The sequence below is a fragment of the Triticum aestivum genome, chromosome 5D (genome assembly GCF_018294505.1).
Source record: "Triticum aestivum cultivar Chinese Spring chromosome 5D, IWGSC CS RefSeq v2.1, whole genome shotgun sequence".
In the NCBI taxonomy this organism is placed as follows: domain Eukaryota; kingdom Viridiplantae; phylum Streptophyta; class Magnoliopsida; order Poales; family Poaceae; genus Triticum; species Triticum aestivum.
This window is the reverse complement of record NC_057808.1, coordinates 439,965,463-439,978,305: the sequence shown is the minus strand read 5'-3', so window position 1 is coordinate 439,978,305 and position 12,843 is coordinate 439,965,463. Positions and strand designations below refer to the sequence as shown.

The 12,843-nt window shown below is 43.5% G+C and overlaps 1 protein-coding gene across 1 annotated transcript; it reads right to left on the bottom strand.

The window, feature by feature from the left end:
- Positions 1 to 10,679: 10,679 nt before the first annotated feature.
- LOC123125362 (uncharacterized) lies at positions 10,680 to 11,497 on the bottom strand. Its single transcript, XM_044545872.1, has 2 exons — positions 10,977 to 11,497; positions 10,680 to 10,899 (listed from the first exon to the last, which is right to left on the bottom strand). Exons 1-2 carry the CDS (start codon positions 11,360 to 11,362, stop codon positions 10,875 to 10,877), a joined length of 411 nt encoding a protein of 136 aa, XP_044401807.1. The 5' UTR covers positions 11,363 to 11,497; the 3' UTR covers positions 10,680 to 10,874.
- Positions 11,498 to 12,843: the final 1,346 nt, after the last annotated feature.

The following is a 12,843-nucleotide window of genomic DNA, read 5'->3' as shown; positions in this document are numbered from 1 at the left end:
CATTTGATAGCATACTATGTTCTAAGTTCTTTGAGAATACTTCAGTATTTGAGATTATGTTAGTTTTATTTACAGTGAGCTGTTTGGTTGCCCCTAATAAATGTGATTTTAGTACTGCGGTATTGGGAAAACTATAGTTATTTCTCTGCATGAAAAATGTAGCCCCTAATAGGATTGTTGATTGATCTATTTTGCAGACAAAGGAGCCACAAAAAAGGTGCTGGAGGTGGGAGCAAGACTGCTAGAGCGAGTAGCAAGTGAAGTGTACACAGCGAAGCAGGGGTGGAGAATCAACGTGGCAAGACTGGAAGGATAAAAAAGAAGACTCTACTTCCTGCTGAAGATGTGGCCTTTACTTTGTTGCGATGTTTTAGTAGTTGTTGCTGTTATTTTGCGGTGCTCATGAACTTTGTAATCCTAGGATGATGGGTTAGGCAGACTGCAGGCCATGCTGGCTTTTGGTTATATAGGTTTATGCTGGCTTGAAGTGGAAATAGAGCATTATTAATGATATATGGATCAGCCAGTTCTTCAACTCTAAGGTTGCGTTAATTTGGTTCTAGATTCAAATACATAGCTTAACCCTGCAAGGTTAGCGATAAAACCCTAGAACAGTGCCCCGACATGACGCAACGTGTGTATTGTGTCCGAATTCGTGCACACCTTGCCTGGGGGACCACATTGGCCATGCCCACATGCTCCGAAAAAGTTGGGGTCATCTCATGCATGCCTCCACATGAACCATGTACAAGCCGGACCATTCGGGTTTGCCGGAGGGCAAGTTTGAAAGAGGTTTTCCTTGCCGGTCCCACCAAATGATCCCAAACTTTATGCACACCCTACCATGACCATGGCATGCATGTGGGAGCAGAATTCATACACCACGGCCTCATTTTTGTTGAAATCCCATTAATAGCCATGTGTATTACATGTAAGTGAGCATGTGTAAAATTTATTAGGTGATTTGAAGGTCAAAACATTAACTTGTCATATATGCAAAAAAATGTGTATTGAATGCAAGTGAGCATGTGTATAATTTAGTGTGTGATTTGAAGATCAAAACACATGGCAATATGCCAAAAAAAGTGCCCACCTACCAGAGCAGGAGAATTCATACACCACGGCCTGCATACGACTAGGAACCCAGCCGTTCATGGGCCAGGATGCAGGCCCGTGGTGCAGAATATCTCTGCTGCTAGTAGGCCCCACGGGGCAGAGGGGCCGAGAGTTAGGCAATGTACTGCCTGCATATGATAGGAGCTTGGGAGGGGAGTCGCAGCCGGGTATATAAACCGGTGCGGCGCTCTCTCGCTTGGCGAGGTGGGACTAAACTCCCACCACCCCACGGCTGTGCGCTGCGCTGTGCCTTGCGCGGCTCTGCCTTGGGCCCAATTCGGGCGGGCTGGCCCAGGGCAGCCTTACCCGCGCACTGATCTGTTTTATATTCTCTTTGTTTTTCACTTCTTAACTCCAAAATTTATTTTCTTGTTTATATTTCTAATATTTAAAATCAAATCTCTTTTTTCTATATTATTTCTAACAGTGTTTACTAAAATTAAAAAAATATGCCAAATTTTGTTGTGTTTTATTTCATTTGTTCGTTCTCGTTTTTATATTGATAATATTTACGAAATATAAACTAAAATGGTGTGTTTTATTTCAATTCTTCATTCTAATATTTCTTATCTTTATTATATTTGAAATGTTTTTAGTTTGTAAAATAAAATGTTCTGTTTTATTTCACTTCTTCATTCTAATATTTGCTCTCTTCTTTATATTTGAAATATTTTCAAAATGTAAGATAATATGTTATCTTTTATTTCACTTCTTCATTCTAATAGATCTTATCTTTTTTACATTTGAATTGTTTTTTAAAATCCTAGTAAATGCATCGAGTGTCGGAAATCGATGAGAATTGGCATGCATGATGTCCATGGTCATCCCGTTGTGTGAAAAAAATTGGGGCCATTTGGTTGAGTCCAGAAAAACAACGTCCTTCGGGCTCCCCCTACGGCAGACCCGAATGATGGTGATTGCACATGTGCTATGTGCTGGCCTGCATGAAATGACACCAAACTTTGGCACCATGTGAGGATGCCCAATGTAGGCCCCCATGCAACATCTGAGCCATTCCTGACACCGAACGAACATTGCGTCACGTCCGGGCAGCGTTTCGGGTTCTTTTCGCCGGCAAAATCCTAGTAAATGCATCGAGTGTCGGAAATCGATGAGAATTGGCATGCATGATGTCCATGGTCATCCCATTGCGTGAAAAAAATTTGGGGCCATTTGGTTGAGTCCAGAAAAACAACGTCCTTCGGGCTCCCCCTACGGCAGACCCGAATGATGGTGATTGCACATGTGCTATGTGCTGGCCTGCATGAAATGACACCAAACTTTGGCACCATGTGAGGATGCCCAATGTAGGCCCCCATGCAACATCTGAGCCATTCCTGACACCGAACGAACATTGCGTCACGTCCGGGCAGCGTTTCGGGTTCTTTTCGCCGGCAAAATCCTAGTAAATGCATCGAGTGTCGGAAATCGATGAGAATTGGCATGCATGATGTCCATGGTCATCCCATTGCGTGAAAAAAATTTGGGGCCATTTGGTTGAGTCCAGAAAAACAACGTCCTTCGGGCTCCCCCTACGGCAGACCCGAATGATGGTGATTGCACATGTGCTATGTGCTGGCCTGCATGAAATGACACCAAACTTTGGCACCATGTGAGGATGCCCAATGTAGGCCCCCATGCAACATGTGAGCCATTCCTGACACCGAACGAACGTTGCGTCACGTCCGGGCAGCGTTTCGGGTTCTTTTCGCCGGCAAAATCCTAGTAAATGCATCGAGTGTCGGAAATCGATGAGAATTGGCATGCATGATGTCCATGGTCATCCCATTGCGTGAAATTTTTTTGGGGCCATTTGGTAGAGTCCAGAAAAACAACGTCCTTCGGGCTCCCCCTACGGCAGACCCGAATGATGGTGATTGCACATGTGCTATGTGCTGGCCTGCATGAAATGACACCAAACTTTGGCACCATGTGAGGATGCCCAATGTAGGCCCCCATGCAACATGTGAGCCATTCCTGACACCGAACGAACGTTGCGTCATGTCCGGGCAACGTTTCGGGTTCTTTTCGCCGGCAAAATCCTAGTAAATGCATCGAGTGTCGGAAATCGATGAGAATTGGCATGCATGATGTCCATGGTCATCCCATTGTGTGAAATTTTTTTGGGGCCCTTTGGTTGAGTTGAAATAATTATTTGATATCAAAATTTTCTAATATGAAAAAGAAAAGAAAAAAGTACATGAAACGAGCCCCTCATCGCTCAAAGAGAGGAGCAGCTGCGATTTGTTACACAATTCCCGGATCGGAATCTACAAAAAAACTCGAGCGTGGGAAGCCTATCCCTTTAATTTAGGAGCACGTACTGCCTCTCCTCAACTAAGGAAGGCAAAGATCACGGGCGTTCTATCCCTGGTGGTTACGACGACCTAGGAGATCCTCCTCCTCCTATTTAGTCTCGGCATCGTCTTTCATGTCGTCTACGACGGCTCCTACCGCCGAGTCCACGACAGCTGCGTCCCTAGCATCGGCCCAACCCCAGCAAGATCGTCGAGAACATCCAGGTCGTCAGCGCGTGCTTGCCGTCGTGGACGAACTGCGTCCACATTACAACGCCGAGAACTTCCATCTTCATCGAGCGATCCAGTATGTTGGCAACCGTACCGCATCCATGATGCTTTTCTTTGTGCGTGTGTTAGATTCGATAGGACTAAGATTAATTAGCGCATAATCTTCGCATTACATCTGTTGGAGTAGATGTTTTTTGTTTGTGCGTGTATTAGATTAGATAGGCCTATGACACTAGATTTGTTTGTGCGTGTGTTTGATTAGATAGCCCTACGATTGCAAATTAGTTTCTGCATGTTGTTTGTTGTCTTTCACTTGTAGGTTGGATTTATGAATAAACAACAATTTTTTTTATCAGTGTTAGTTATAGCATAGTCACTTTAAGTTATAGCAATGCCCTAAGACATGCATGTTGCAACTATGAGACGCCGACTAATATTGTATGTGATGCACGTTTGTTTGATGCATGTTCCAGTATGCATAATTTCGTTTTTTTCTTTTCAATTTACTGTTAATTAGGCACTGTCACCGATTCTTATATCTATTTGTACAGTACCATATGAAAATAAATTATTAGATAAATTATTGTTTTTTAATCCATCCATCCTGTCACCGATGCATGTTCCAGTACCGATTGCTTTTTATTATGAAACTAATTGGTTAAATAAGTACTTGTTAAACTGTCATTTTATGTGCTGCACGTGTCTCTGCTGAATGTTTCAGTATGAATAAATTATGTTGTATAGTTTTCTATCTACTATGGGATAGTGTATTCCATTATTATGTTTTATGCAACAATATGTTAGGAAAAAAGTTGATTACATAATTTATGGTACTATAACCAAGTATATTTTTTAACAGGATGGATGAACTCAACGGAGAAATTGTTTGCGCTGTAGAAAAATGGTGCAAACTTATTGCCGGTATATCTTCCGGTCAACGGGCCGCACTTGCCGAAACACCACTCCGTAGCATGCTTCAGATACCTTCGCTGAAGATGCATACACTGTTGATCCGGTACATGGTTGAGATATTTGATCCTAGCAAGGGCAGATTCATTGTACAAGACTTGGTTGGCGAAGTGTCTCTCGGTGCCGTGGATGTGGAGTGCATCTTGGCCTTAGAGAACCACGGACTGTCGGCAGAAGGTATTCTCGGTGAGGAAGGTGAGGATGTTAAAGATCGAGTGCCGCCTCAATTCCTGAGCAAGACCACAGGTAACATAGTCATCGATGATCTGATTGTGGACATCACAAAAAATAAATCTGCCGACGACTATTTCCTTCGGAGAGTTGTCCTCGTGTTGCTTGGAACAGTTCTTGCTCCCATGTCGAGCAAGACTATACCAAAGCAATATTACGCATTGGTGGACGATGTGAAGCGTATATCCAAGATTAATTGGAATGCATTCACCCTCCCAGTTCTGCTGGACTGCCTTCGCAACGTGAGGAAAGGCAAACACCTCCGCCAATGGCCGAGAGGGAACTTAGCTCTCCTGCAGGTACACCTTTCAGACTTGTACCATTGCAAAAAAAAAAATATGATTGCTAATTTACCTGCTGTATAGTACTAATTGTAATTTTTCATATTCATGCAGTACCTGTACTGGGAGAAGGTTCAGCCTCTGGAAGGTGAATGCGCATTCAATCCTAGCTTGTCCATGGAACCTCTAATGAGGAATTGGACTGAAGCTGCAGCCTCAAGGAGAGACAAGTTTGATTATGACCAAGGCCGTGGCCGTGGTAACATCAAGGTAATTCATTACGTTGGGTACTTCTTAACTTTTATATAACATAATTAGTTGTATTAATATTTTTATTGATCACATATACTTGTATTTCACATGCAGATTGAAGACAACATAACCAAGGAGTATAGGGCGCAGGAGCGCAAAGTACCCGAACCAGAAAAGCCAAAAATGAAGCCCGCCGTTGGTGCGGCAAAGAAGTCCAAGTTAGCCTCAAACGCGGACGAGATGATGAACCTCATCATGAAGCGGTGTATGGATTACATACGCAGCCAAATGAAGGAGATACCAGAACAAGTAGCCGAGGTGACACAGCCTTAATTCTATGTTTACAACATTTTTGAAGTTGCAAAACCGTGCCGACATTAATTAATATTTTTTATGTAATGCAGAGATTGTTAGAGAAGTTGAACCAAAATGGTGTGATGTACAAGCCAGCGGCTGCTGCGGCTTCCGGCAACAACGATGCCGACCTAGAAGTGGATTCCTTTGAGAATGGTCCGCCAGAAAAAAAAGAATTCGTGTACAAGGATGACTCTGACGGTCTAGAGCCGGTGATTGATTTGACACAGCCTGACGAGCCTGTTGTAAACCAGAACAACGATGATGAGGAAGTATGTTTTCATTTATTTGTCTTCATTTATCTCAATTATGCATCTTCATTTTCGTTAACTGAACCTATCACATTATTTTTTTTGTTAACTAGAAAACACCTGCCAAGTTAAATGTTGACAAGACAACAAAACCTACTGATGAGTGCGGCGCAACACCGGAGAACCCTTGGATTGTAGGTAATTCTCCTCGAGCAGAATTGTCCGACATTGACATTTCTACAAGTTCTATCGACAGGATGGTGGGTAAGACCAAGGGGAAAAAGTCTGCAGCAACCGCAAAAGAAGACGATGTTATATCCGGGAAGCGCCGACGGACTGTTCCCAAGAAATTTGAATCCCCCTTTAAACTTGACAAGCCCGGCAAGCGAAGCGCTCGTGGTACTAAGCCATCCGGCAACACTACCGCAACTAGAGGTACCGTTAGTAGCTATCTTAGTGCTTAATTTACTACCATTTCATGTACTCACCGTTCGTGACGTTCGTAATTTATCATGCAGCTCTGTTTAGTGACAATGACATGGAAGGCTCTGTTAAGGACGATTTGACACCGGAACTCATCGATGCTGCTGTTGCGTTTGTGGAGGCAGCTGCTCGGTCTGAGAAGAATATGACAAAAAGAGTTTACTACAATGAACGTGGCACCTCTGTGACTGTGGAGAGTATACGACCGGTACTTGAGCATACATGGCTGGCGGATGACGTAAGATCTATTACCATGTCCTGCTATTTAAGTGCATAATCTAGGTGTCACCTATGAAAATAAAATGTTCTATTATTTTACGCAGATTATCGATGCTTATCAGACACATTTGGCTCTGCGCGTTGGTCATGATCGGCACCTCTGTCCAGCCTGGAGGTCCAAATACCTTGTTGATCGTGCTAAGGCACGAGACAACCCTAAACCGTCGAAATACAACATGGATAGTGCGCTGAGCAGAGCTGGAGCAGTACGTAGGGTTCTGCACGAGTATACCGTCCGTGATAAGGTACGATATGTTTTACTAGTTCATTAACACTCATTTCAACAAGCATAATTGCATCTGATTACAAATGTGTTCCACATTTCAGTCGTTTATCCCGTTGAACGTCGGCAATACACATTGGATCACCGTGGTGATGCACAACCGCAAGAAAGAATTCCGAGTTTTTGATTCGCTCTATCCTCTCGAGTTCTCTCTCGACACTGTGAAAGCACTGGTACTCTCCCCGACATTGAGCATTCTTCATATGAAATGTCATAGGTTTCTCACTACTACTTTCTTTAAAATAGCGACTAGCAATAGCAATTGATATGGAAGAGGCAAACCGTATTACACCTGGCAAATATCCAGACGTCACTAAGTGGCCTATCATACCTCAGATCGACATGCCACTACAAGAGGACGGGTGAGTTATGGTTCATCATTTTCTACTTACGAAAGACATGTTCGTGTGCACGGTGACTAATGTTTGCATATATATTAGGAACTCTTGTGGCCTTTTTGTGATTGAAGTTATGGAGCATTGGGACGGGGATCGATGGACCGCCGATTTTACCCAGGTAATTTCTCCTCTCTGCTCGTACACTTGTACAATTATCGTATAATACCAACTTCTATTCATTAAACCTTGTTCTAAAAATTGCAGGGCACGGTTAATGCAAGGAGAAGGCGTCTCATCGCCGAGTTGGTTCTCTCACCTACCAACACGCTCGAATGTGTGAAGAACAAAATCCGCGACATCGCAAAGAAAAGCAAGGCGTGAAGACATCATACATGATTCAAGATTCTAGTTTCAGTCGTTTGTTTTAAGTCCGGAAGCACGTTTCCCGGCATGGACAACTTTGATTTTCTATCATTCATGTAATAAGCACGATACCATGGATTTTGTGTGGATTTTTGGTCGCTCACACATACTTGTGTATGTGTAATGCAGTCAGACTATACGTTTCGTACCAATAAATTTTTGCTTCCCTTCATTTGCTCTACCTTAATGTTTTTTGCTGTTGTGTTCATTCTTTTCTTCCATGGAAGAGTAATTCATTTCCTTTTTACTTTTGCATATTTTTTTGATTTGATTTGGCATTATTCAACAATAAGAAAAAAAGTTGATAAATTCCTTTTTGTTTGCCTGAGAATCAACCTCGGCTGTCGTGCCATCCGGTGTGGGATCCCGCGCCCGAGACAACGACAGATCCGGTCCCAGCGCGGGCGACCCAGTCGACGAGCGCCAGTTGGCGCGGGGGGACGCGCCAGGTCCGGTCCCGCCCGACCGCTCGGTGGAGACAGCCCGCGTGTCGGACGCAGACGGGCCACCCGTGGATCCTGCGGTTGGTGGAGTAGGCAGATCCGCCTGGGATCCCGAGAGCATGATTGCCGCTGGATCTCTCGGGATCAGCGTCCACAGGTGGATCTTCCTCGTGTCTTGCGCCAGACTGCCTTGGCGTTATGTGTTGCTTCAAATCTCGTTGCACAGTTTTTTTGCTGCATTTTTGTTAGCCTTTTCCTTTTCTGCATCATGAAGATCAGGATCAGTAGCACCATCAATCACATGATCAACTACTATTTCGCCCCCTTGATCAGTACGATTTAGAGCTCCGGTGGAAGCAAAATAATTTCAGTGCTTAGCCAAGAACCCGCATTAGGATGCAGGTCAAACAAGGGCAAACTATTTCGAAAGTGATATAATTTATTGGTTAATATAATATACTTAGACCTTACACAAATGAACTGGCCACAATGCAGATAGGACTTGATCATTCTGTTCAACAATAAACCACAAAACATACTTAAAATTCATCACAAATCTCCTTCAGCTTCTTGATCTTATCAACGTACCCATGTTTCTGTTTGAGAAAATCTGCAATAATATACTCAAGTTTTTTCTTCTCTTGCTTCAGCTGGTCCCTCTCTCTCATCACTTGGTCTCTCTCTAGCACCACCCGGTCCCGGTCTTTCTCAGCCTTTACCCTCAGGACCTGATGTAGATTGGCACAACCATGATCTGCCATCTTATTCTTCTCCAGCTCCTCTTTGAGATCGCTAAGTGACAATCTTGCATTGCCCAACTGCGTGAGAGCATCCTCCTTATCAGCCACCAGTTTAGCAAAGTCCATTTTGAAAAATCTCAGCTCTTCCTCCGTCCTCCTCTTTTCTCCAATTAACATGCATTTTTCTTCAGCATTCTTAATATTCTGTCTCAGCTTCTCGTCATACATGCTCCACAGTTCTCTCAGGCAGAACTTCGTAGCCACTAACCACTCCGGGTCTATCCATTCCACATAGTTACATTTCACTTCTTCCTACAGTATGAAAAAATATGGTCTCAATCATATATGCACAAATGCAATACAATTACATGCAATGCACTAAAAATATGGTCTCAATCATATAAACACAAAATGTAGCACGCAATGATATACATACATACATATATATATATATATATATATATATATATATATATATATATATATATATATATATATATGGATCAATTAACTACAAGTATATGCTATTATGTGCTAAAACAAATATTAGACCGTAAAAAACAACATAAATACGGACTTTGTAAATGCACAAATTAATTGAAATGTATGCAATTTTGGGCAGAACAATGGATTACCGCGAAGTAAATCGAGCACGAGGTAATTTAAACATATATTTACAGTACGGAACAACATACCTTCTGACCACAGGCAAGAAAACGTCTGCCAGTGTCCAAGGAATCAAAAGCAACTAGCCTGACGCAAGGTTCTCGATGCAGACAACGAGAAGACAGATCGTGAGCAATGCCACTCCATTCATAGCAAGGGATAGTCGTAGGAAGCTAAACGAAACAACAGAGATAATGCACAAATCAACGCCCTGCGTTAAATACCGGAAATGAAGAACTCTAACCCTAAGCCTAGCACTATTTGGAGATTATATAGTAGGAGCGTACCTGCAGGCTAGTCACGGATTCGCCATCCGAAGAAGAGCTCGACTCGTCGCTCCACGAAACCATGGCGTAACGTGACCGGCGGCAAGACGTGGATCGGTGGCGGCAGCGGCGGCGGCGGTTGCAGTGGATAGATAGAACGCGCGTGGAGATCGCGAGGGAAGAACCGCCCCGACCAGGTGGCCAGCGCGGCCCATTTAAACGGGCTGTAATCAAAATAAAAATTGTTAAATGGGCTCGGCAATGGGAGCGGCCGTGTGTCGCGCCGTCTTACGGCATCCGTCACCCCCCCCTCCACGTCATCGCGACAAGCGGCCCGAGTTACACTACAAGCCATAAAATGGTGGGTTTTTCTTTTCTTTATAAGGGGAAAATGGTGGGTTTTTGGTACGAAGTCTATACTATAGACCAAAGTGAGCTGGTATCTTCTATATCTAAATGGTGGTGAACCAAAGGAGTGAATTTTTTTTAATTATTACCACACATAATTACATCTTCTATATCTAAACAACTAGCCACCACTAACCTATTTCTCTTAACATGCAAGTTTGCCACCTCGTCATTCAACATGTATGGAGAAAGGTCCACCACAACATGCAAACAAAATATTCCCGCAACAACATATACATGTTACACGTAACCATTTCTCTATGAATATATTGCAAAACATTCCCGCAACAACATGCCAGGTATCGTCTAGTTTTCTAATATAATATAACTACAGTGGACAACACAAAAGATGCCATCATTACAATGGCTAAAATGCTATCCATTTTCCATGATTAAAGTCCCTAGTGACCGCCTCCTGTTTAGTCCATATATGCTACAAGCACTATCTCAAGGTACTGGCCTCTTGCAATAGTATATATCATGTATCATGTATGCAGTAACACATTGTAAACACCTCACTATTAGATCACTGGATTCATCCTAACATAACTTTAGCAACTGTTCTACTCTTCTTCGCCCACCACGCTTCTGCACACGATAACAGGAAAAGTTAATGAATGACAAGTTAAAAACAATTATAACCTACAATGCATACAAAAACTTACTTCTTATTTAGTTTGCATTTCTTGCTGCGTTTAGTGTGCCCTAGCAATTTGCATGCGCCGCACCTGATTCTGATCTCGTCGTACGAAAGTGGCCTACCATTTTTCGACATAGGGCGGTTCTCATCTACCTTAGTTGCACCTTTCGTTGATACTTTAATAGGATCATGAACTTCAACTATGTTGCCTTCACCATCATCTACATATTCAATTGCACAAGTACTAAGATCAGCCGTTTTCTTACTCAAATTTTCCTTTAGCTGATCATACTCATGGCTCTTAGCTATCACGGCCTTCAAACTCTCCTGTAACTGATCCCACAAAGTTGGGTGTTTGCATGCTGCATGCATAGCTTCTGAAGCCAACACACTGACCTGGCTATATTTCATTCTTTCAGCTGCTCCAGTCCATCCAAATCCCAACAGATCGCTTGTGCGCCTGGCGGGCAGTCCCAACCTTGCGTCTTTCGTGAACCGCACAAGAACTAAACACTTTGGTATTTCAGATATATTCAAGTACTTCAGTACATGGAATATGTGCTTGCAAGGTAGACCCTTTCGAATCATTCTTCTGCAACTGCACCTTATAGTTTCTGCGCTGGAGTGTACTCCACCCAAAAACGGCTCTTCCGGTTATTCTTCGAGGCCACGATGTACTGCTGTGATCCGTCTCCGAGCTTTATTTCTACAATCTCCATGCCACCAATTTTCCTAAGATCAGCTTGCAACATATAGAAGTTTGCTGGAGTGAAGACGTGAGAAGCAGCTATCTCAAGTTCCCTCGAGCTAGTAACTGGCACCGGTAAACTCTGTGAGGCCGTGCAATCATCTCGTGCCTCATTCTCACGGATACGTACAACGGCGTTCTCATAGTGCAAAATCATATCCACCAGGGTCATTTCACCGTCTAGGTGGAGGTGAAGGCATGAGTTTAGACTTTCACTCCTCTGGTTGCTTTTCATGCCAAGCCAAAAACCCTCTGTCAGATAAGCCGCGGCCCACAGTCTCCTCTTCTTATACATCCGTCTCAACCATGTTACTGTTTTTTCCGACTGCCATCTTTTGGAAAACGCGTGCCATCTCTCCTCAAACGTGGCCGTGGACGTGCTGTAGTACAGAAGAGTTCGGAACTCCTTCAAGGACTTGTGACTGAGGTGAATCTTCATATTTTTTTCTATATGCCACGTACATATACGGTGCCACACGTCTGGCAAGACTTGGCGAATTGCCTTGATCATCGCAGCGTCGGCATCCGTGATAACACTCATAGGCATCTTTTGACACATGGACCTCAAAAAAGTCTCCAGCAGCCACACATATGTCTCTTCGGTCTCGTCCGAAACTATGGCACAAGCAAAAACAGTGGTCTTCCGGTGATTGTTAAGACCAACAAAGGGTATGAATGGCATACCATACCGGTTCATCTTGTACGTGCTGTCAAATACAAGCACGTCGCCGAAGTCCTCATAGTCATGACGAGACTGGGAGTCACACCAGAACATCCTATTCATATGTCCTTCCTTGTCTAGCTTGTACTCGAAAAAGAAGCTAGGATCCCTCTGTTTCCTACTGACCATGATGCCTATGACTGTGGCAGCATCACCTTTTGAAAGCAGCTTCCTCTTCTCCCTGGCGCAAAGGTTGTATATTTCACGCCTGGTAAAACCAACACCGCCATACCATACATGTTTGCTGATGAAGGTATCCATCATGTCGTGAATTCTAATCCCTGCAGCTCCCATGGACAGTATCTCAGCTCTCTGGTACTCTTTGATTTTTCTGTGGGACCAAAGAAAAGGTACCTCGTCCGGTCCTGCCAAGATATGGCTATGCTTGTCCTCAAAACTATCAACATACCAAACCCCACGCTT